This window comes from Stegodyphus dumicola, chromosome 10, assembly GCF_044657685.1.
Source record: "Stegodyphus dumicola isolate Sdum_Otavi_A_Nest chromosome 10, ASM4465768v1".
Classification (NCBI taxonomy): Eukaryota; Metazoa; Arthropoda; class Arachnida; order Araneae; family Eresidae; genus Stegodyphus; species Stegodyphus dumicola.
In genome coordinates this window covers 57,516,900-57,538,953 of record NC_140777.1, presented here as the reverse complement: position 1 = coordinate 57,538,953, position 22,054 = coordinate 57,516,900, and the positions used below count along the sequence as shown (strand labels likewise).

The following is a 22,054-nucleotide window of genomic DNA, read 5'->3' as shown; positions in this document are numbered from 1 at the left end:
ACATCCTTTAGTTCAAGTGGATATGCCCAAAAGAAAGAAATGTTTGTACTTGAAGAAAGCTCTAGGGTCTTCCAGTTTGTGTAAAAAAAAAAGAGAGAGAGAAAAGAAACTAAATCTGAAAGGTTTGAGATTTTATATTGCACCCAAAGGTGCATTTTTTTAACGTTTTGCTTGTTACCTTTATTTATTAAATAGCATGTTCTTTGCACTTAAACCATAAAATTCAATTCAACAGCAATATCACAAAATAGCAATTTCCTTTACACTGTTTCGTGCGTTGGAGATAAAAATATGTTTTTTCGTAGTGTTGCCATTGGTCACTTTGAAATCGGTGAGTTTCTTAATCAAAAACTCATAAATGCTTTACGAAATATGAAATAGATAATAAAACAAATTTTATATTTGTGCTTCCAGATGCCCATATTCGAGTAAAGGACTATGTTATTCAAAATTTGATGTCTCTAGGTACCGTTGTTTTTCACAATGAGAGAAACATACTTATATTTATGCAGATTCTTCATCATTTAATTTCTTTAAATATGATTTAGGGCTCTAATATTTGGAGGCAACAATTTAAAAAGTGATTCGCTGCTTATAGTGAATCAACCCAAAATGAAATTAATAAGCTCTTCTGGGAAAATTGCCCCTTTGGGCTAAAAAAAACTTTAAATGAGATAACGATAATGAAACCATAATTTTAGCAGCATTTAATTAACCATAATTTATTACTGCTATATTTATCATCTTAAAAAGGAATTTTGAAATACGGAAATTGATTGTGTTATAAAATTTTGAAATTTTTTGTTATTATTCAAAATAAGTGATTGTATTTAAAGTTTTTATACTTGTGCTAGTGTGTTAAAAAATGTGAAAAGACTTCTCTGAACAAATATCTCTTTTTACTCTCTCTTTTTACTCTAAAAAACAGACTTTGAACTAAATACTTTAATAAAACTCTAAAATATTATCAATGTTTTGCAATTATTTTGATCAAAATTTAATAATTTGTGTTTTTAAAATTATGTTTCTCTTCATTTGTTAATGCTTTAGCGCTTTATCTTTTGAAAATTCTCTGTTACCAAGCTTCTTTTTGCTTTGAAGGGGAGGGGAATATGTAAATATAAACTATAAATTATAATTGAAATTCTGTTGGAGAGCTTCCATATTGGATAATTGTACAGTTTTCTTCTACCTGTGTCATCACTAAGATACTATTTTTCTGCCCATTGCAACAACATCTAAAGTGTAACTGCTCTGGAAGAAACTCAGTGTGCCAAGTATTTGTCGCTACAGAATGTTTAACTACAGTAAAAAATATAAGATTAAAATCTGCTAGGACCGCATCATATTGAATTTGACTTCAAAGTTTCTTTTTCATCCTAAATCTACTATAAATGCTTCAACATCTATCTGTAATATTAAAATCATATTGAATTTGACTTCAAAGTTTCTTTTTCATCCTAAATCTACTATAAATGCTTCAACATCTATCTGTAATATTCCCAAATCATCATCATCATCATATATATATATACATATTTATATACATATATATATATATAAATTTATACAGTCAAAAGTCGTTGATTCGGACACCCACAATCCGGAATGATCCGGACCTCAAAGCTAAAAACTTTCTGCGCATGCGCCGCGTTGACACATGCGCATAGGCGTTTACGCGTGCACGTAAAACCTTAACGACTGCGCATATGCATGTGCACAAGCGCAGAATACGTTTTCGCGTGCGCGTTTTATGTATAATGGATGGTATAAGCTAAAATTATCTAATTATCTATTTCAGTTAATGTTGATGATTGTGTTGTTCCTTAATCTTCGAGTTGGGTCCGGCTTATTATTTTTTGCAGACTGTAAGAGCAATTTTATAAAAGTAAACTTGAACTTTCGATTATGTCAAATAGAATTTCCGATGCTGGAGCTCCCAAAGGATCTGCAAAATGAAAGTATGTTTCGATGTCCATCAAACAAAAAGTGGAATTGCTGCAAAAAATGGATAAAGATATGAAGAAGGTGACAGAGAGATTAGTGAAAACGAAAAAATTTCGTTTAACAAGTTAGTTGGTATTCTTGGCACAGCAATTACGGGACTTGAACAGCGGAACTTTGTAACTGAACAAGAAATTATGTCCGTTTATAGATTTAAAGAGAAAGTAATATCACACAAAACGAAGCAACTTAAACAACTTACATTGAAAGAAATGTTTAATAAAGTAAACAAATAAATATTAAGCTTTTTTTTTTGGTAAACTTTGATACCCTTTAGATCATAATTGTTCTTTATTTCATAAATTATGGTTTCATATTTTTAATTTTAGATTTTCTGCATGCCATCTTATGAGATTAAATTGATGATTGATAATCCGGAATCGCCGAACTCCCGACGAATCCGGATTAACGACTTTTGACTGTATATATATATATAAGGGATAAATCAAAATGAATATTGCGATACAGATGGCTATAACTATTTATTGAAAAAGATTTTATCTTTAAGATTAACACATAATGTAGAGGGAACTTAAATTTTGTGCATGTACGTCATTGATGTTCTGTGACTTCCCTTGGTCACACGGACAACATCTAGGCTGTAGTCCATTTCACGATATACATTCTGAAGTATTTGTTCAGTCACCGATGCAAGCTCATTACAAATGCGTACTACTTTGAGTTCTTCAATTGTTTTGGGCATGAGAGGCGCAAACACCTTGTCTTTCACATAACCCCATAGAAAAAAATCACAGGGTGTCGAGTCTGGAGATCTAGGCCAAGAGTAGAAGAAATCATCGGCAGCTCCACTTCGACCGATCCAACGCTTTGGAAGATGTTAATTTAAAAATGTGTGAACCTCCATACTCCAGTGTGATGGTGCTCCATCTTGCTGAAAGATGTTATCTGTGGAATCAGAATGAAGCTGTGGCATTAACCATACCTCAAGTATGTCTAGCTAAACATTTGATGTCACACTTCGTTCACTGAAGAAAAAAGGACCATTAAGTTTACGTTATGAGATCGCACAGAACACATTAACTTCGCTGAGTCACGTTCATGTTCAGTTGCAGGGGAAGGCTTCTCCGTATCCCATATTCAAATGTTGTACCAGTTAACAGGGTTGCCACGCTACCTGGAAAACCGGAAAAAGTCAGGGAATTCGGAAATTGACCAAAAAATTCAGGGAAAAGTCGGGGAATTTAAGTGTTTTAGTCAAAATCTGGAAAAGTCAGGGAATTTCATACAACGATCACGCCAAAAAAGGCGAGTTTTGCGCCGACGTCAGAAGAGATCACTTTTTTTGGCATAGAGCCAGTTTTCGCAGCTCCAATTTGATTGTCTTTTTAGAAAGGCAAAGCAAGTTTCCCGCAACTTTTGGTTTCCAGTAACCTCGAGAATCGCATGTGCAGTGCATGAACTAAAGAAAGTACCTGTTCTCGTATAAAACAAAATGGGTTTAATCCTAGTATACGGTACCATGCAGGTTAGAATCAAAAAATATGTATTGTAAAGAAGGAAAACCTCTCTGCAACAGACGTGGCTCCGTTCCATCATAGCGGGAAACAGCTGTGCATGCGTGATATATCTGTCGCCAAAGCTCGAAACCGGTGTCAAGTTCGAAGGTCACGTTATCAAGAGTTCATAAAATGAATATCTTTTAAAATTTCTTTAAACTCTAAAGGAAGAGAAAATATTTTTTGGCGCAAGTAAATTAATTCATGGATTAGTTATTTTGAGGGGGAAAAAAATCTACGAAAATCTGTTTTTAAAATTATTGCGAAAAATCCAAGAAAAAACGTTCTTTGATAAAACGTTTCTTCTCGGATTTTTCGCAATAATTTAAAAACAGATTTTCGTAAAGAACGTTTCTTCTTAACACATGTTTCTCAATTTCCTGTACACATCGCGAAGAGGGAAATTCTGGCCGCCAGGTTCCGTCGCCAAATCCCTTGGCAAATTTTCCCTCCGCTTTTTACATAGACGTTCTTTGGTTAGAATAATCTCCATGTATGGTACAGCGGGATTTGGCGACAGGATGATGAGCAGTAAACGGGTCATTTTGTTCTTGGCGACAATTTTCAAAATCATGCGAAGGCCATATCATATACTAGGATTTTACCATAATTTTTTTTTTCTTTTCTTTTCTTTTCTTTTTAATAAATACCTTGTCATTTTGCAGTAAAACAAAAAATAGTAATCAATCATCTAGGATAACCATGTAATATAACTATATTCTGTAAATTATCGTTGATTATTCTAATTAAATTTTTAAGTAATTATCTTTATTTTTATGTTATTCATATCATTTAATGTTGCTTCTTTCCTCTAAATTTATTTATCATTAGTAAATAATATTTCCAAATTTCAGGAAATTTTCTCTGGCATAATCCTGAAATTAATTCTAGCAGTATGATGACATCACAAAATTTAATGCACATATTTTTTCCTTATGTATGCTGTGAAATAATTATAAAATACCTCAATTTAGTAAAAAAATATCATTAAATAGATTTCTTTCTTTCGTTTAGCTGCAGAATGTCTGCAAAAAAAGCTTTATTTTATTCCAGATTGGACAGATTCTAATCTCAATCTTCAGTGGAGAAAACAACTCCTATTATAATAATATTTGTGTTTTCAAGTGTTAAGGTGTCTTTTAAGAATACACCTCACGCAAATTAAATTTACCTAAAATCTAACCTAACTTTTAGCATTGTGTTGTGATTTATAAGAACCGGATTAGCCTCGTGTTGAACTGGGGATGATCATGAGTAATAATTAAATAAAACGTACAGTTGGTTATCCAATGTATATATCTTAAATTTTATTAAGTTTTTTAAGCTGAAAAGTAAACGAAATTATCAAACAAAGTGTACCAAGAATAATTAAGAATAAATGTCCTCTGTGATTTATTGAATAATTAAGTGAATTTGCTGCACAGTACAAGTAATACCATAATTAATTTACCTCTTAGCACAGCCAATGTACATTACGCAGATAGACAGGAATTTTCTCGAAACATACCTGGAAAACCTGGAAAAGTCAGGGAATTTCATTCTCTTGTTTGAGTGGCAACCCTGAGTTAACCTTCCCACTTATCTTGAAAGTTAATTCATTGCTAAAAATGAGACGATCAGCCATTGTTGCATGCTCCATGCTTTCCAGCATAAACATAGCGTAATTCATACGTTTGCCTTTGTCTTCCTCTTTCAATTGCTGCACAAGTTGAATGATGCCACAGTTTTATTTGCAGCTTCATTCTGAGAACATGCCATACCGTTTTTTGTGGCATTTGTAACTCTTTACTGCCTTTGTATATCGATTTCCGTGGGATTCGTTCATACGTGCGACAAATTCTTTCTGTGTTATCTACTGAAGCACAGGGCCTTCCACTACTTTTCCCTTTGCACAGACATCCTGTTTAAACATCCAATGCCATCTCTGTATGTTGTTCGCATTTGGAGGTTCTTGTCTATAACGCTGACAAAATCTTCTCTGCATTGTTTTAACAGAATGACATTTTTCAATTTCTAACACGCAGAATGCTTTCTGCTCAGGACTCGCCATTTTTACTAATGAGACACCCGCAGTGAACAGGTTTCTTGTCGTTGCAAAGTTTCAACTCGCATGTGTAAGCTTCCGTTTCACTGCACCTTACGTAATAAATTTTTTTATTTCTGTCTACATTCTGTGTTACCGTTATCGATAAATTCTTTTCCATTAAATAGTTATATTCATTTGACTTACCCTGTATATATATTTCATCTTCGTTCTGAAGTTACATTGAATTAATTTGACTCTTTTTTTTAAATATTTTAGGAACTGCCTATATAGACAACTTGCAACGACCAAAAACCATAATTGAACGCATGAATACTTTCATTCATTCAGCTTATGATAGTTGGTATGTATTTTTATTATAATGATTTTTACTGGTACTTTTTAAAAAGAAATTGTAATTGCCATTTTTAATTTGAAATTACCCTAATATTTGCAGAACTAATTTTAAACAATGCAAAAATTTTAAGGCATGTATTTTGGGGTGGAGTCTTTTTATGTTAGCTAACTTTTAAATTTGTACAGAAATACCATGGAATTCACTCTTGGTTAAAGCCAGATATGTTTATTTTATTAACAAAAAGGAAATTAAAAAAATTTCATTTCAATAACAAAATGTTTAAATTCATAAAAGTAAGATATTTTGAAATGCAGGCATCATGTTTCATTTTTGAAATGAAGAATGGTATTTTCTAACATCATCATTTTAGCTATTATTAATAGTTTAAAAAATTAATTTAGTTATTAAGCAAATAGAAGCAAATGGAGCATGCAAAAGGTTACTGGTGACAGGTAAAGATCTTATCATTAAAATGTACCAGATGGCCTTTCCCCCCACACACACACCATAAGAATTTATATTATTCTTTATTCAAAATAAAGTTTTTTTTTTTTTTTTTTGTAAATTATAATTCATTAAAATATATATGCTATTCAGGAATCTTTATTTATTGAATTGCATTTCAAATTTTGTTACATATGAATTATATTCATAATCGTTTTTCAGTTTGTATTTATATATTTTGGAGGCATGACTATTTTGGAGACTTTAGAATAATTTCAGATTTTGGAAGTCATTATTTTTGTAAAGCTAGTTTTGTAATTTGCATGTAAAAATAATTTTGTACAATACCGTACATAAAAATTTCAAGGAAGTTGGGAAAAGTTGGGATTTTTATTGCCTGACTTTCTTGAAATTGCTAGATTTTTGTGAAGCAGCTCTAACCTAAGGTTGAATTTTGGCTAATTCTGTTTGCAATAAATGTAAACATTTCTTATGCAACTATTTCTTGTTATGTACAGTTTCTAATATTGTTGAAAATTTGAAGATTTATTTTTAAAAGTACATTCAAAGCTAAAAATGTGTTAAATGAATTAGAAATACAAGCTAAAATAATCTTATGTAATACAAATGTGCATTTACAAAAATTAATTTTATTTCAGAAATACTATGTAAATGTGTTTTTAATATGTTTTCTATCTTTATCTTGTTTAGTTCTTTTCTTTTTCTTGTGTATCTTTGTTTAGTCTGCACATCCTTGGAGGCGCAGTGGAAAATCTCTCTATTGATTTTTATACAGTTCCTTCACTTTCGAAACTTATCATGGAAGGTTTGTTTACTAATATTCAGTATATGTCAGACTCCAGACTCAGGCTTTTAATTCATATCCTTTTATAGTTTCAGTAAAAAGAAAATTTATGAATATTTTTATTGAAAATATGAAAATGTGTTTTTGGAAGAGAATGACATCCATATTTTAATGATTCACTGTATTAGATATTTAAGTTGAAAAACATAAATTTTTCAATCTATGAATTAATAATAGTGAATTATTAGTACGTAAAGGAGGAAATTCCAGTTGTTTTCATATATGCAAATGTAATAGCTATATGGACCATGTTATTTATTTTGAAGTGAAGTTTAGTCATAAAAAATATTGTAATTTTTCTGATAAAAGTTTTAGTATTTATTTTTGTAACAGTGATAAACTTGTTGTCTTGCTTCATAATTGTCTAAGCTTTTGCAGTAAGATTGATTCATGAAATTGAGGCTCAAAATTTTTATAAAACTTTAAACTGCATATATGTACAGTATTTGAAAATTAAATTGATCAAAAGCTTACAGATTAAGCAGTTTATTTAGTTATAAAGTAATCAATCATTGGAAAAAAAAGAAAATATTTATTGCAGGTTTTCAGTCATCTAGTTTGTGTTGAATAATCGCTATGTTGCACTTGCTCTGGCATTGGTATTAAGAGTTAAACTGTTTCAAAGCTGTGATCACGTCTAAAAGTATAAGAGCTGTTTGTATGAAAGCTAATATTACGAAACCCAGCAAATTAGTAATAAACCATTTTTGTTGAATTTAAAATTTATATATTCAGCTTTGGCATATTTGATTACTTGTAGGTTTTTGGTTAATTTCAGCTCTATCAACTATCATTTTACTGTTACAGGTAGATTTCTTTTTCTTTCTTTGAGAGTGTTAATATTGTGTAAAGAATATTTGATATTTGCAAATATTATTATTTTAGTTATCTTCTAAAACTTCTTATTCTTTACATTTTTTTTTTTTTCCCCTAATAAGTTGTTAGGGTTTTGGAAAATGTTACCTTTTGAGTTGTATATTTTTTAAGCATGTTTGAAAAGCTGTATTATACAATTAACGTTTTCTTCAAGTTGCATATAAAAAATTTCTGAATTACATGCTGCATATAAAAAATTTCTGAACTACATTCAAGTTTATTTTATTGTGTTTGATGTTAGAAATAAGTTCTGAATTTGTATGTTTGTAATTATTCATCTATCAAATATATAACTTAAGTCAGTTGCTTATACTAAAATAACCTGTTAACTGTGCTTTAATTTCAGTAGATGTAATCATTTAAGTCACTATTTTTCAAAATGTATTTCATATAAATTTTGAAATATTTTTAAATAAGTGTATGATAGAATAATATTAGTTCTTATTGTCTAAATGTGTAAAATGATTATTGTAAATTTAAATTATTGTTAGCTTCTTTTGTTATTAAATATTAGTTTCTTTTTTACACATCTTAAGTGGGTGTTTTCTCCCCAAACTCTCACTATATAGCAAGTAGTTTCTTGCAGTTAATGTACAAAATGACTTCTACTTTGTGGCAAAACCATTGTTCATTAAAGGGTTAAATAAAAACACTTTCTTGAAAGTAAAAAAATATAATAATGTTTTAAAGTGTGATATCTTTTGAAGCACTTCCCTTTGTGCAAGGTTGCATTGCAAAATTTACACATATGTCACATTACACTGTTTTTTGTTTTTTTCTTGATGGAGCACACACAACATTATTGCAAAGAACTTTTCTTTTCTCTAGTTTCCACAATAGCTTTTAATATTTTGTTTTGTCATGTCCATGGAAAGTCTTTCTGGAGAATAGTACTACTTTGTTGCTTTTTTTTCTAATGCAGGATGTTGATGGGCGCCTGCAGGAGACAGATACATTGCCATATTGGCAAAAAGAAACCGGCACACCACCACTCAGTGGTGGCAAATGAGTTTCTTGCTACAGGACAGCAAAATTTCCCCAAAAATTGTAGCCAGGCATTTGAGAGAAGGACTATACACCATAGATCTGTTGTATGCTTCAATCTGTCATCAATTTGTAAATGGCAACTGATTTGGTATGAGGGTGGCACTGCTTATCATCTAGAAAATACCCAGAAATGGGATTGATATCGTAGATGCAGTATCATGATATGGGCTGGCATCGTGATCATCATGCACTGTATGTGCTTGCAGCTAAGATTGTGACCAGCCAACAGTTTATTGACGCAGATTTACTGCCTCATGTTTGCTTTTTTTTCATAATGCTTTCAGTGATAAATTTGATATTTTAGTCTAGTGTACTTTCCAAAAGTCTATTGATATTTAGTGTACTTTCCACTATTTTCCTACACTTTCCAAAACATTTTCTGTATTTATTCCTGAGCAGCCTAAAAACTCTTCCAAGACTGGTGGATAGTCTACTCATGACCATACTTCTTCAGAATCAGAACGATCCAAGGCTGCTTGAATCATAAATTCTTCAAATTCTTGGCTGAAAAATATCCTAGAGTGTCATATAATTTCATCATCACTAGAAGCATCATTGGTAAGCTTGTTCTCCCAGGAATAATTCAACAAACTGTCTGCACACAATTCTTCATCATCACATTTTTTCTGGTATGGTCTATTTTTATGAATTTGCTAAAAAAAGTCAAGTTATTACAAAAAAATCACTTTGTCACCGATAATTCTTAGAAAATTAGTTTTTTCATCCCCCATACTTTAATAAATAACAGTCTGCCCTAAATGAAATTAGTTGTTTCCTGCTTAAGATGTGTTAATAAATTTTGTCTTTTATGATGTATGTAGCTTTTATTCTATTCACTTTTTGTGAAAGAATTTTAATGCGCTCTTATATGGATCCTCAAAATGAAATAATAATGCTTTAACAATTTTAAGTGTGTTTTTGCGACCATTTTTTCTTCAATGTCCTGCATTGGCATATGATGAAATCATGACGGTCTTATCTGAATTTTGTCCATTCATGCTTAAAGTAAGTTTCATTTATATATATATATATATATATATATATATATATATCCAGTTCTGTTGCATATTGATTAGTAAGCATTTGAAGCATGTGTAATCTTATATTATATTAGTCAAGAAGGAAAAAACTGATTGGCATGTATAGCCCTATTTAAAGATTTCTATGTGAGCTAAGGAACTAATTTTATATTGCTATGTGTTTGAAGTGCTAATAGAAGCTATTAATATATAATTTTAAAATTCTCCAACATTAAATTTTGTTTTTGTTTTGTGAAAGTTAACTTTTCTAACAGAAAACAGCTGAATTTACTTGCAGTTTTTGTACTCTTGAATCATGTTTAAGGGATATTTCTGTATTAGTCAGATGTTTCTCATCCATATAATTTTATTGCATCAAAAATTTAAAATTCTTCAAAAGGAAATTATTAAATTTAAGGAGGAAAATTTTCTTTTAGAAAACTCGTGTAAATAGTTTTATCTTGGAATAATATTTGCATAATTATTTAGAAGTTAATTGAAGTTATGCAGAGTGATTTGTGAAATTTGATTAGATTATTTTGTCTCATTTAATAAATCCCTGTAAAGAAATCATGTTTAGCATGTTTTGTAGGAAAATTTAAGGTATTAAAAAAAAAAGAAAAAAATTCTAATACAAGTCTGTTCGGTAAGCATATTTTAGTTACTGATTTAAACTTGTGCAGTTGTTAAAATTCAAAATAAAAACCAGACAGCATGGTAGATAAACCATGCAGTTCTGGAAATCTTTGGGAGTTATATATACATATATATATTATTTTAATTCATGGTGGATTTTATAGATATCCTCTTGTTTTGTTCATCATCATCCTTCTGTTTTCTTGTCTGTATAAGGCATTCCTTAGAATTGTTGTATGCCTTTATCATCACTTACTATTTTTTGTGTGTATTCTCTCTTAGTTGGTATAATATAATGGAAAATTAGAAAAAAATATGTTTATTTTATCTCATGGTATGAAAAGCTTATTACTGACAGAACATTTTTTGCAATAAATGAGAAGGAAACTATAAATTTAACAAACTGTTAACATATAAGGCATTTCTCCTGCCTTCTTAGCATGCCTTTGTGGTGTAGTGGTCAGCACGCTGGGCATGTAAGGTTCAGGGTTTGATTCTAGAGGTTCAGGGTTTGATTCCTGGTGAAGGCATTGCTCATCTTTCATGCTTCCAAAAAAATCCTAATGTCTGCACAGTGACGTCCGAACTAAAAGGGTGGTAGATGATGATTAATATCCACACCCTGGGTTTGACGATTGAGTCCCCTAAACCCCATTCATCCTTTAAAAGGGGGAGTGTATAAGGTATTTCTCTCGCCTTCTTAGCATACCCTCGTAGTGTAGTGGTCAGCACGCTGGGCGTGTTTTCTAGAGTTCCGTGGTTCGATTCCCGGCGAGAGCGTTGCTCATCTTTCAAGTCCCTGCTTCCAAGAAATACCTAATGTCTCTACAAACATAGTTATAAAATAGCACTATTAGAAAAAGTTTCTCACTCTAAAAGGAAGGGAGAGGTCGTTGAAGATCGGCCCTGTTGCAGTCATCCTTTGAGTTCGTGAACCGAGGACAACATTGCCAAAATCCATGATGCCATCAGAGAAGGTCAATGCAGAGTAAGTCAACCAACTGAAAGACTAATTCAGGTTGTCCTGGAGATCCATTTAGTGCATTTTGCATGATGGTTTGGGAATGCAACAAGTAGCTGCTAAGTTTGTGCCCAGACTTCTTAGTGAAGAATAAAGGGATCTTCGCATAGAAGCCTGTCATGAAATGAAGGACGCTGGCACAGATGATCCACAGTTTTTTAACAAAATCATCATAGGTGAAGAGTCATAGTGCTGTGGGAATCCCAAAAGTATCCAAAGTCAAGTTAATTTAAGTTGCCTAGCTGCCTCATCTAGAAAGAACTTGTCAAGTTAAATTGAATTTGAAGGTCACGCTGATTTGTTTTTCTGGCATCAAAGCGATCATTCACTCAGATTTTATCCCTCAAAATCAAATCAACAACCAACAATGCTGTTTGAGGTGTTGAAATGGCTGCATACAAATATGACATGGAAATGTCCTGCCTTAGGGATTTCCAGCAGGTGATTCCTGCATCATGACATTGCTTCTATGCACATGGCACTTGTCTCTTGATATTTGTTAGTTAGTTTTTGCCCTAACACTGATGATTACCTTGACTTAGGTGCCCCGTTTACCAGATTTGGCTCCCATGGACTTCTTGCTCCATCAAATGAAAAGGGTCTTTAAAGAAAGCATTTTGGTGGTGTCAACAAAGTCAAATGCCTTGTCACGATGGCACTAACAGGTATCAAAGATGCTAAATTCATAAGGTACTTACATCAATGGGCTGAACATTTGGACAAATGCTTTAGTACCTTGTGTTTCTTTGTAGATGCTAGTTCGAAAAAACGAAATTTCACCACATTAAGATGAACTATAATGCTTTTATTTCTGATAGAAGTTTCTAGGTTACATGGTTCTCTTCCTCCAACTTTACATTCCTCATAACAGCTGCACACTACAGTGGAAAGTGTAGTTCACTCAATGTTTCAAACAGGTGGTTTACTTGGCGGCCTCTCGCTCACTTTCCTCTGTCACTGCAAGCTTTGCCCACCATACACCTCAGTGCTTCTATGTAGCCATATACTTGTATAATAGAAAATCTCAGGATGTCGCTGCTTTTGACACAACGGTACTAATGGAAAGAACTTTGAAAACAAGTTGTATTCAATAATAATAATAAATTCCATTCTTTTTATCGGGAAAGTCTGGTTATTTGGGGATCCCCTTCATATATATTTCTTATTGCATTTCTTAAATTTTAACCATTTGAGCAACATGACCCCCATCTGTCCAATCTTGAGATTTCGTATAACTTGGTATATATTATGCTGTTATTTAAAATATTTACTTTACATTTAAAATGTTTCCTTTTCATACACTTACTTACTGTTACTTTTTACTTCCTTGTACGAAGTAAAAAGGAAATATTGTAATCGCGAAAAACTTCAGGCATCGTATTTGAAAGAAAATATCCATTTTGACTGCTATCGAATGCAATTTAACGATGTTTTTGCGGGACATTCATACGTAAAGACAGAATAAAGGACTCTTTTCCCCAAAAAAATTATAAAACTGATTTAAAATGAATTCTAACATTAAAATTTTTGTGACATCTGTGCGTATGTACGTATCTTGCATAACTTAAAAATGAGTAGCCTCAGAACGTTAAAATTTTGTATATAGGATTGCTATAGCATGTAGAAGTGCACCTTGTATTTTGACTGCAATCGGCCACACCAAAATTATATAAATATAATTATATAGATATATATCCACTATGTTACTCGGCTCAGTAATCTCAGTTTCTTTATTTTTATATGTTTGTATGTCTTTTTGCTTTAAAAATGATTGAATTATGCTGTTCTTATCTTATGGTTAAGGTTTTTATACTTTTATTAAATCTGCATGCAATATTTTTAGAATTATTAACAATTTAAAATTTGTTTAAGTGCCGCTAAGCTTAATTATTTTTGCAGTGGCAGCAATGTTTGTTTACATATGAAACAGCAGAATAGTAGATTTGTTGGCAATCTAGAGAAAGCAAGCTTTGCAGTAACAAAGATAACGCCTTCTTTTATTATTGCAAATTAAATCATACTTAATCCATTCTGGAATTTATTCGAGGAAATGTGTTCGAGATTTACTGCATAATTTTCAATACAGATGTTTTTGAGTTTTTATGGATTTTTGTCTTGTCGCGAAGTGAGAACTGGATTAATTGAATGAGAAATACTGAATCATCTGTGAACAACATTTTTTTGTTGTCATTGTTTTTATTGTTGTTTACTTAATTTCTTTTATACATTTTTTTAGATTTATTATAATATTTGAATAGAACATGTGGCAACGATTAGATAATTCTTAAGAGTGTCGCTATGGTAAACAAATATAGTGAATTTTAAAAAGTGCATTTATTTTATTGTGGTTTAAGCGCTATCGACGAAATAAATTTAATTCAATCCAATAGGTTAAAATGAAATGCAAAAAAAAACTGCATATAATTTAATATTCCGTACTAGGAAGTCATGGTGTACACATCAGATTTTTTGTTAACCTTTTGAGGCCGGGGCTTTGGTAGCAGTAAAAGTTACCAAAGGACGGGGAATCTTGCACCGAATGCCCCCCTTTAAGAAATTACCTCCTATTTGCAACAAAGATTCTTGTGTGTAGTTTAATGGATTCTCAGATAGGTGCATCTATGTCACAAAAGGAAGACCTTTGAAAGAGATAAGTGGTTAAAACCCTAGGTTTGACATTTCACCCCACTTTTCAGCCTGGAAAATGAGGAAAAAAGACATGTCCACTAAAGTGGACAACCCCGTCTTTTCAAAGACAGGACCTGTGGCCACTATAATGGCCATCCCGTCTTCAAAAGGTTAATGGTCTAAATATCAGCTTAAGGAATGAATAGTTAACCATACAATGAGCAATTATATAAATCTAATTGGCAAATGTAGTTTAATCACAATTATTCATTAACAGATTTAAGAAAACTTCTATATAGATGTTGAGAAAGGCATAATATGGAATTTGTACATTTAACATTAGCTTTAATGATTTGAATTATGCACTTTTTTAAGGGGGGAGATTCTGTGCATCATTATTGAATGAAGGTTTTCTGTTTAAATACAAAACCCTCACCAAAATGATGCATAATGATTATAAATAAATTGCTGCTCTTGTGATTAAATATGAATTAGTCAAAAGTATGTAGTAGGAAGGAAAAAGTACCGTGAAATTACACATGACTGTAAATAATACTTTTTTATCAAAGTTTTTTTCTGTTATTAATAAAAAGTAAAATATAATGAATTTCTTTTTCCTGTTTGGAGAATAATATTTAAAAGCAAGTTATTTATTGAAAGATATTCAGGCATAACCTTAGCAAAAGTTTTAATATATATCTGTAAAGTATTAAATAAATTATTGTCTGTGAAAAGAAAAGTTACACTATAATTATATTCATTTTGTCAAAATGAGAAAAGTAGCATTTTGGATTTGTTGGGCTTTAAACCAGCATTTATTTATTTGTTTTAGAGACTTTCTACTAGATGGGAAAAGTTCAGATTAAGATATGGAACAAGGTAAGATATCTGTTTATCTGTTATATTGCATTCAAATGGAAATGTTTAGATAAATAATTTGTTTAAATTGAAAAAAAAAATTCTGTGCATAGTTTTGTACTGTTATTAAGTACAGTGTAAAACACAAAATAGAGATATACACAAACTTTCTACTAGATGGGAAAAGTTCAGATTAAAATATGGAACAAGGTAAGATATCTGTTTATCTGTTATATTGCATTAAAATGGAAATGTTAAGATAAATAATTTGTTTAAATTGAAAAAATTTTCTGTGCATAGTTTTGTACTGTTATTAAGTACAGTGTAAAATACAAATTTGTATTTGTATATTTGTATAACATTATAACAAATGTAATAAACAAGAATATTTATTTAAGCATTGAAGTACATTCCATCGCAATCCAGTATCCAAATCACAAAAACTGGCTCCTTGAATTCAAATGTTAAGAACAAAACATCGTTTCATTGTAGCCAGTGAATTAAAAAAAAAAAAAAAAAAAAAAAAAAAAAGGAAATGCATGCAACTTGTTAACTTGCTACGTCCTCGCTCTAGTTGACGACTTTGCTGTATTGAAAGGTCTAAGAGCAAGGTGTGATAGACTCCTATTTGTTCAGTAGGTTTGCTGATGCTTGCTGTTATATTGGTAATTGGAGATTTTTGCATTAGGATAACATGATGTCCATCATATCTCTTGGAAATAGTGGTTGTCAGCTTCAAGATGGCCTGCTGGAGGATTTGCAGCTTGAAGGCCATATATAATCTTGAGTGGATTTGCAAAATTAAGAGGTGCTGGGTAATGAATTCCATTATATAAAGGTACTTGATTCTGAAACAAAACTTGCTGCTTCAGTACATATATTAGATGTAACATGACTAGAATTTAAAAGCTCATCAAATGAGCAGTTGCCCACAAGGAATATCATCAAATAAGCAGTTGCCCTGGCTTCCTAGAAAAGACACATTCAATATTATACTTCTGTTCTGCATTATTCTCAGAAGTAGCTTTTGTATCACGATCAGAAATGGAATAATTGTCTTGGAAATTTCTATTCCAACCAAATACTACATTTTGATACCTTTTTTAACGTTTGCCTTTCTAATAATGTGATTCATTCCAATTCCTCTTAGTTTAATTTTTCATTTTAAAATTACTTTAATTGGTATTATAATTGTCATCACTAAAAGAGTCTCTACTCTCATAGCTAGAAAGATAATCACCTCTTCCATGATACCTGCTATTTCTCATATTGTAATTAGAAGGTCTCTTCTGTCAATATCCATGTCCCTTCTCTTCTGTATCCAAATTCTCATCTTCAGAACAGTATGCTTCTACAAAAGTAGTTTTTCTGTGAGACTGGCCTGCTTGAATTTCAGAATGGGAATATTGATCTGAGTACTGTTCTTCAAAATATGCACTATTACTTCTGGAATCTATTATATTCATTAATTTTTTATTGCTTTTCAAAAGTATCTTCAGGTACAAAATTTTTCTTCTGTATCCTTTCTTTCCTCCTCTTTCATGGAAATTTTTACGTTTCCGGACATCCTATAACTTTCAGAAACTTGAGAACTATTCTCATTTTCCCAGAGGTCATGTCAAGGATAATTTTTTACTGACTGATATCTATTATGCTGATGATAATTTGATTTATGATAAGAGTGATAGCTATTGCGTTCCCTGAAATTACATGCAGCACTGGCTGCATAAGGCCGTCTTTTGTTTTATGAATAAACTTGGGAATTATGGTAATTTTATGAATTTTGTATATATATAAATAATTTTAGTGAAATTGTTGTATTTTTCTGTGTAATGTAAACATGAAAACCTAACGAAACAAAGCTTTGGTGGTAAACATAAGAATACAGAAGCGAGTCAACGTTGAGTAAATGGCTGCCCGGCTAAATTGATGAGATATTGCCAAGCTGACAACGGTTTTAGTGATTACTTTTTGTCGCCAAGCTTGCCGACATTTTGGTCCGGTCCCTGTATAACAATAATGGCTATTATAATTGAATAACTAATGAATTCCATATGTAATTGTAACCACATTTGGCCCTCATATGTCTTCCAGTAATTTTGAGAAGTGGAAAGTACTAGGGACTTCTCAGTGGCCACGGAAAAACGATATAAGACCCGGGAGATCATCAATTTCTGAATAGTAGTTGTTAGGTTCATTGTGAGTTCAGAGTATTCAGATATCTCTGCAATAGCTTCGCTGTTTGGATGCACTTTGCATTGCGTTGTGTTTAACATTCTTAGTAGTTTGAAGAGTAACTATTGAGTGTATTCTGATACTGTGAAGAGCTGTATGAATACACTGGTGTGCAAAAATTAAGGACGAGACGGTTTTTTTCAATATAACTTTGTACAAAAGCTTTCCAAATCAACACTTTTAATACCGTAAGGACATGAGTAATGTAAGCAACACTTACTAAAAGAGAAACCAGAGGGATAAAAAGAAGCTTTATTGAAAAAGTAGCATGGAGCGCAATGCGACTGAAGCCCGAAACATTCCTGTGATGGGTGTCCAGCAAGAAACATCCGGTCTTTAATAGGAGATACGATCTCCCCTGACTGCTAGGCAGGTTTCACAGCGTCTGCCCGTGCTGAGAATGAGAGTGTCAATAAGTTGTTGAGGCATTGCTGCCCATTCGTCTTGCAGCGCCAATCGAAGCTCCGGAATCATTACTGGTGGTAAGGTACGAGCTGCCAAGCGTCTGCCTAGAAAATCCCATACATGCTCGATGGGATTGAGATCCGGAGATCGTGCCGGCCAATCCATTCATTCAATATCCTCACTCTCTAAGAGCTGTTCGGCAGCTACCGTGCGATGACATGGTGCATTGTCATCCATGAAAAGGAACTGCGGACCCATAGCGCAAAAAAAGACGCACATATGGAAGAAGAATCTCGTTACAATAATGGATCCTGTTGACTGAACCTGCGTCGAAGATGTGAAGGTCTGTACGACTACCAAGCATGATGCCTCCCCAAACGAGAACACCGCCACCTCCATACCTGCCCTTTCAATGATGTTCGACGGATGATTGCGGCTTCCCCGCTCTCTCCAGATGAGTATGTGATGAGAATCGCTACTCGGACTGAATCTGCTCTCATCTGTAAAGAGTACTCGTCCCCATTCATTGTCTCTCCAATTCCGGTGTTCCCGGCACCACAGAGAACGCCTTCTCCAATGAGCAGGCGTTGAAGGTACACACCGTACAGGGCGTCGTGCAAACAGACCACCACCGTGCAGTCTTCTAGCCACGGTAAAACGCAATATCGGTCGTTCAGTCGCCTGTGTCGTGTGTCTAGCGATTTCTCTTGCTGTCTGCCGCCTGTTTCTTCTGGCCTGTAAGGCAATATACCGGTCATCTGCGGGTGTGGTTCCTCGTGGACGACCACTACTAAACCCCCGAATAGCTGTTCCTGTAGTTTGAAATTGTCTCCAAAGTCGTGAAACGATGCTGTGAGCAATTCCGAACTCTGCAGCCACACTTGTCACACTGCGGCCTTCCTCCAACTTCCCAATGATTCGACCTCGGGTAAAAGCATCCAGATGTCATCTAACAGATTGATTATTCGCCATTTCTCGCTGAGGCAGCAACTCGGTGTGATTTTAACTGCTATACGGCGTGCAATCTCTTTGCCAGAAATACTGATCTTACACCGACAACATGCTTTATACTACTCAGACACTCCCCCATTACGTCTACCTGCATATCTGCCCATGTGCTACCGTACATCACCTTACTTAATCTCCTGATTGGTCTTTCTGTTATGGAAATTTCCTGTTATGTTTTTACCACCAATCCTCAAATTCCATATCACATATTATGTTCTTACTGCATTAATATAAATATTAACGAGACATAGTGCACAATAAAAATTAAGCTTTATTTCGGAACTTCGCGCACACTCCCCGACAGCCTGCCTGTTTCGCTCTGCTCGCTACTCGTAAGAAGCTTCTCCTCTAGGGTTGGCACACTTATCGGAGGGCGCAAGGCGCGCTCCTTATCGCCATCACCACAGAGTTTCCCCCCAGTTCCTTTAATGGCTATTCAAAGGAACGACATAGGTTATGAAATTATCTCAGAGTATCCGTACTGTCGGGTATTTTTACATGATTACAAAATTAGAATATAAAATTAGAAAAGATCAAAATGAAATTCAATATATAACAAGGTATTGACACATATAATAAACATGAAATAACAAGAAATATGTTAAGATATGAATTTAAAAAAAATGTTTTAAATTGTTATGTAAGAAGCAAGTTTCTTAGGGAAGTGAACATGTCTTCCCGATCTGGTGACAGTTTGTGTCTTAGAGAGTTCGTTTGCAGATTTATTCTGCTGAACTGTCTTTAAGTCTTTATTTGTTTTCAGTTCAGGCAAATTAGAGTCCGAAAGCAAATAGGCTGGTTTCACACGGTCTATAGACACAGTAGATTTCAGACCGTTAACATCAATTGTGAAAGTTTTGTCCGTTCTAGAAAGGACTTTATGCGGACCTGTGTATGGTTGGCACAGAGGTGGCTTTACTCGATCGACACGTAAGTATACATGCGTACACGACTTTAAGGTAGCACTTACGTAACATTTTTCTTGGCAATGTGCAGATGTTGCTATTGGATTCAACTGTTGCATTCTATGCCTAAGATTTGTGATAAATTGTGTGTCATACGGAGATATCTTAGATGACGTTATCATATCACTAGGCAGCTTGAGAGTTGTGCCGTACACCAGTTCAGCACAAGATGACTGTAGATCTTCCTTTACGGCTGTCCGAATACCAAGCATAACAACTGGTAGTGTTTCAGTCCAGTTATTGGTCTCGTGAGCCTTGAGAGAAGATTTTAAATGTCGATGAAATCGTTCAACAATGCCGTTTGACATTGGATGATAGGCTGTTGTTGTGATTCTGTTCGTACGCAAAATGCGCATGAATTCTGCAAAAAGTGCAGATCTCATTTGAGAACCTTGGTCTGTTGTTATGATCGATGGGCAGCCAAAACGAGATATCCAACAGTTGAAGATGGCTCTGCAAATGGTTTCCGTTTTCATATCCGAGATGGGAATGGCTTCAGGCCATCTGGAGAATCTATCTATTAGAGTCAAAAGGTACACGTTGCCTTCTGATGGAGGTAACAGTCCAACGATATCCATATGGATTTCTGAAAAACGTGCATCAGGAAGAGAGAATGTGCCCAGTGGTGCTTTAGTATGCCTAGTAATTTTCGATTTTTGGCAAGATTCACAGGATTTCACCCAATTTTTGATATGACGTTTCATATCGGGCCATACATAACGAGAACAAATAAGCTTCGTAGTAGCTGCAATTCCTGGATGTGACAGATTATGCAGATGATTAAAGATGAGTCTGCGAAAGGAATTCGGAACAAATGGACGAGGAATGTCTGTTGATATGTCACAAAGAATATTACCATCAGAATATTGACACGGTTTAAATTCCAGTTTCAAAGATGATGTGTTGTTTTTGAGAAGGTCTTGTACCTCCGGATCATGCCGTTGAGCTTCCGAAAATTTTTTTAAATCCAAAAATGGAGATTTTGTTATGGAATCAATTTCGATTCTTGAAAGAGCGTCAGCAACGACGTTTTTTGAACCTTGCACATGCCTAGTATCAGTAGAGTACTGAGAAATAAAATCTAAATGGCGCAATTGTCGAGGTGAACATTTATGAGGGTTCTGTTTAAAAGCGTATATTAACGGTTTTTGATCCGTATAAATTATAAAATTTCTGCCCTCTAACATGTGTCGGAATTTCTTAATTGCAGAATAAATAGAAAATAATTCCCTATCCTACGCGGACCATTTCTGTTGACTTTTACTGAGTTTCATAGAGAAAAATGCTATAGGTTCCCATGTTTGTTGAGACAACTGCATAAGTGTGCCGCCGATTGCGACGTCTGAGGCATCTACCCAGATGCTTAGCTGGGCTCCGGGAATAGGGTGTCTCAAAAGGGTAGCCTGAGCAATGGCATTTTTGGCAGCAATAAAGGCTTGTTCAGCATTCTCGTTCCAATTTAATTGTGGGGATGAATCCTGAACACGAGAACGAGATTTCTTTTTATTAATATAGCCTTCTAACAATTTTATTAAAGGAGAAAGAATATGTGCTGCTTTAGGTATGAAACATCTATAAAAGTTAAACATGCCTAAAAATCGGCGAAGCTGAGTGAGAGTGGTAGGTTGAGGAAATTCTAAAATACATTTGACTTTGTCAGGAAGAGGTTCAATTCCGTTTTCACTAAGGTGAAAACCTAAGAAATCAATAGACGTTTGACCAAAGGTGCATTTTGAAACATTTCTGCAAAGTCCATATTCCTGAAGTTTGGAAAATAAAGCTTTCAAATGCCTGCAATGTTCCTCAGAATCTTTAGAGGCTATGAGCAAGTCATCGACGAAAGCGTAAACACCTTCTAAATCCCGCGTGACTTCATCTATAAAACGTTGAAAAGTCGCAGATGCATTCCATAAGCCGAATTGCATACGGGTACTTTCAAATAAACCGAATGGTGTGCATATGGCGGTTTTGTGGATGTCGGCTGGATTAATTGGTATTTGATGGTATGCCTTAATCAGGTCAACATGACTAAAAATTTTAGTACCGTGCAATGCAGCAGTAAAATCGGCTAAACATGGAATAGGGTATTTGTCTTTTATTGTTTGAGCGTTCAATGCTCGATAATCTCCTACAGGTCTCCATTCC

At 33.6% G+C, this 22,054-nt stretch overlaps 1 protein-coding gene across 1 annotated transcript in view; it reads left to right on the top strand.

Annotated features, from left to right (window-relative positions):
• The window catches only part of Ranbp21 (exportin-5-like protein Ranbp21), a 179,327-nt gene that overhangs the window by 114,954 nt on the left and 42,319 nt on the right, over positions 1-22,054 (top strand). The window contains exons 24-27 of the mRNA XM_085825111.1: positions 5,824-5,908; positions 7,090-7,239; positions 10,025-10,139; positions 15,271-15,317. Of these exons, the coding sequence (XP_085681237.1) occupies positions 5,824-5,908; positions 7,090-7,239; positions 10,025-10,139; positions 15,271-15,317 (397 nt within the window). The remainder of the gene's footprint in view (positions 1-5,823; positions 5,909-7,089; positions 7,240-10,024; positions 10,140-15,270; positions 15,318-22,054) is intronic.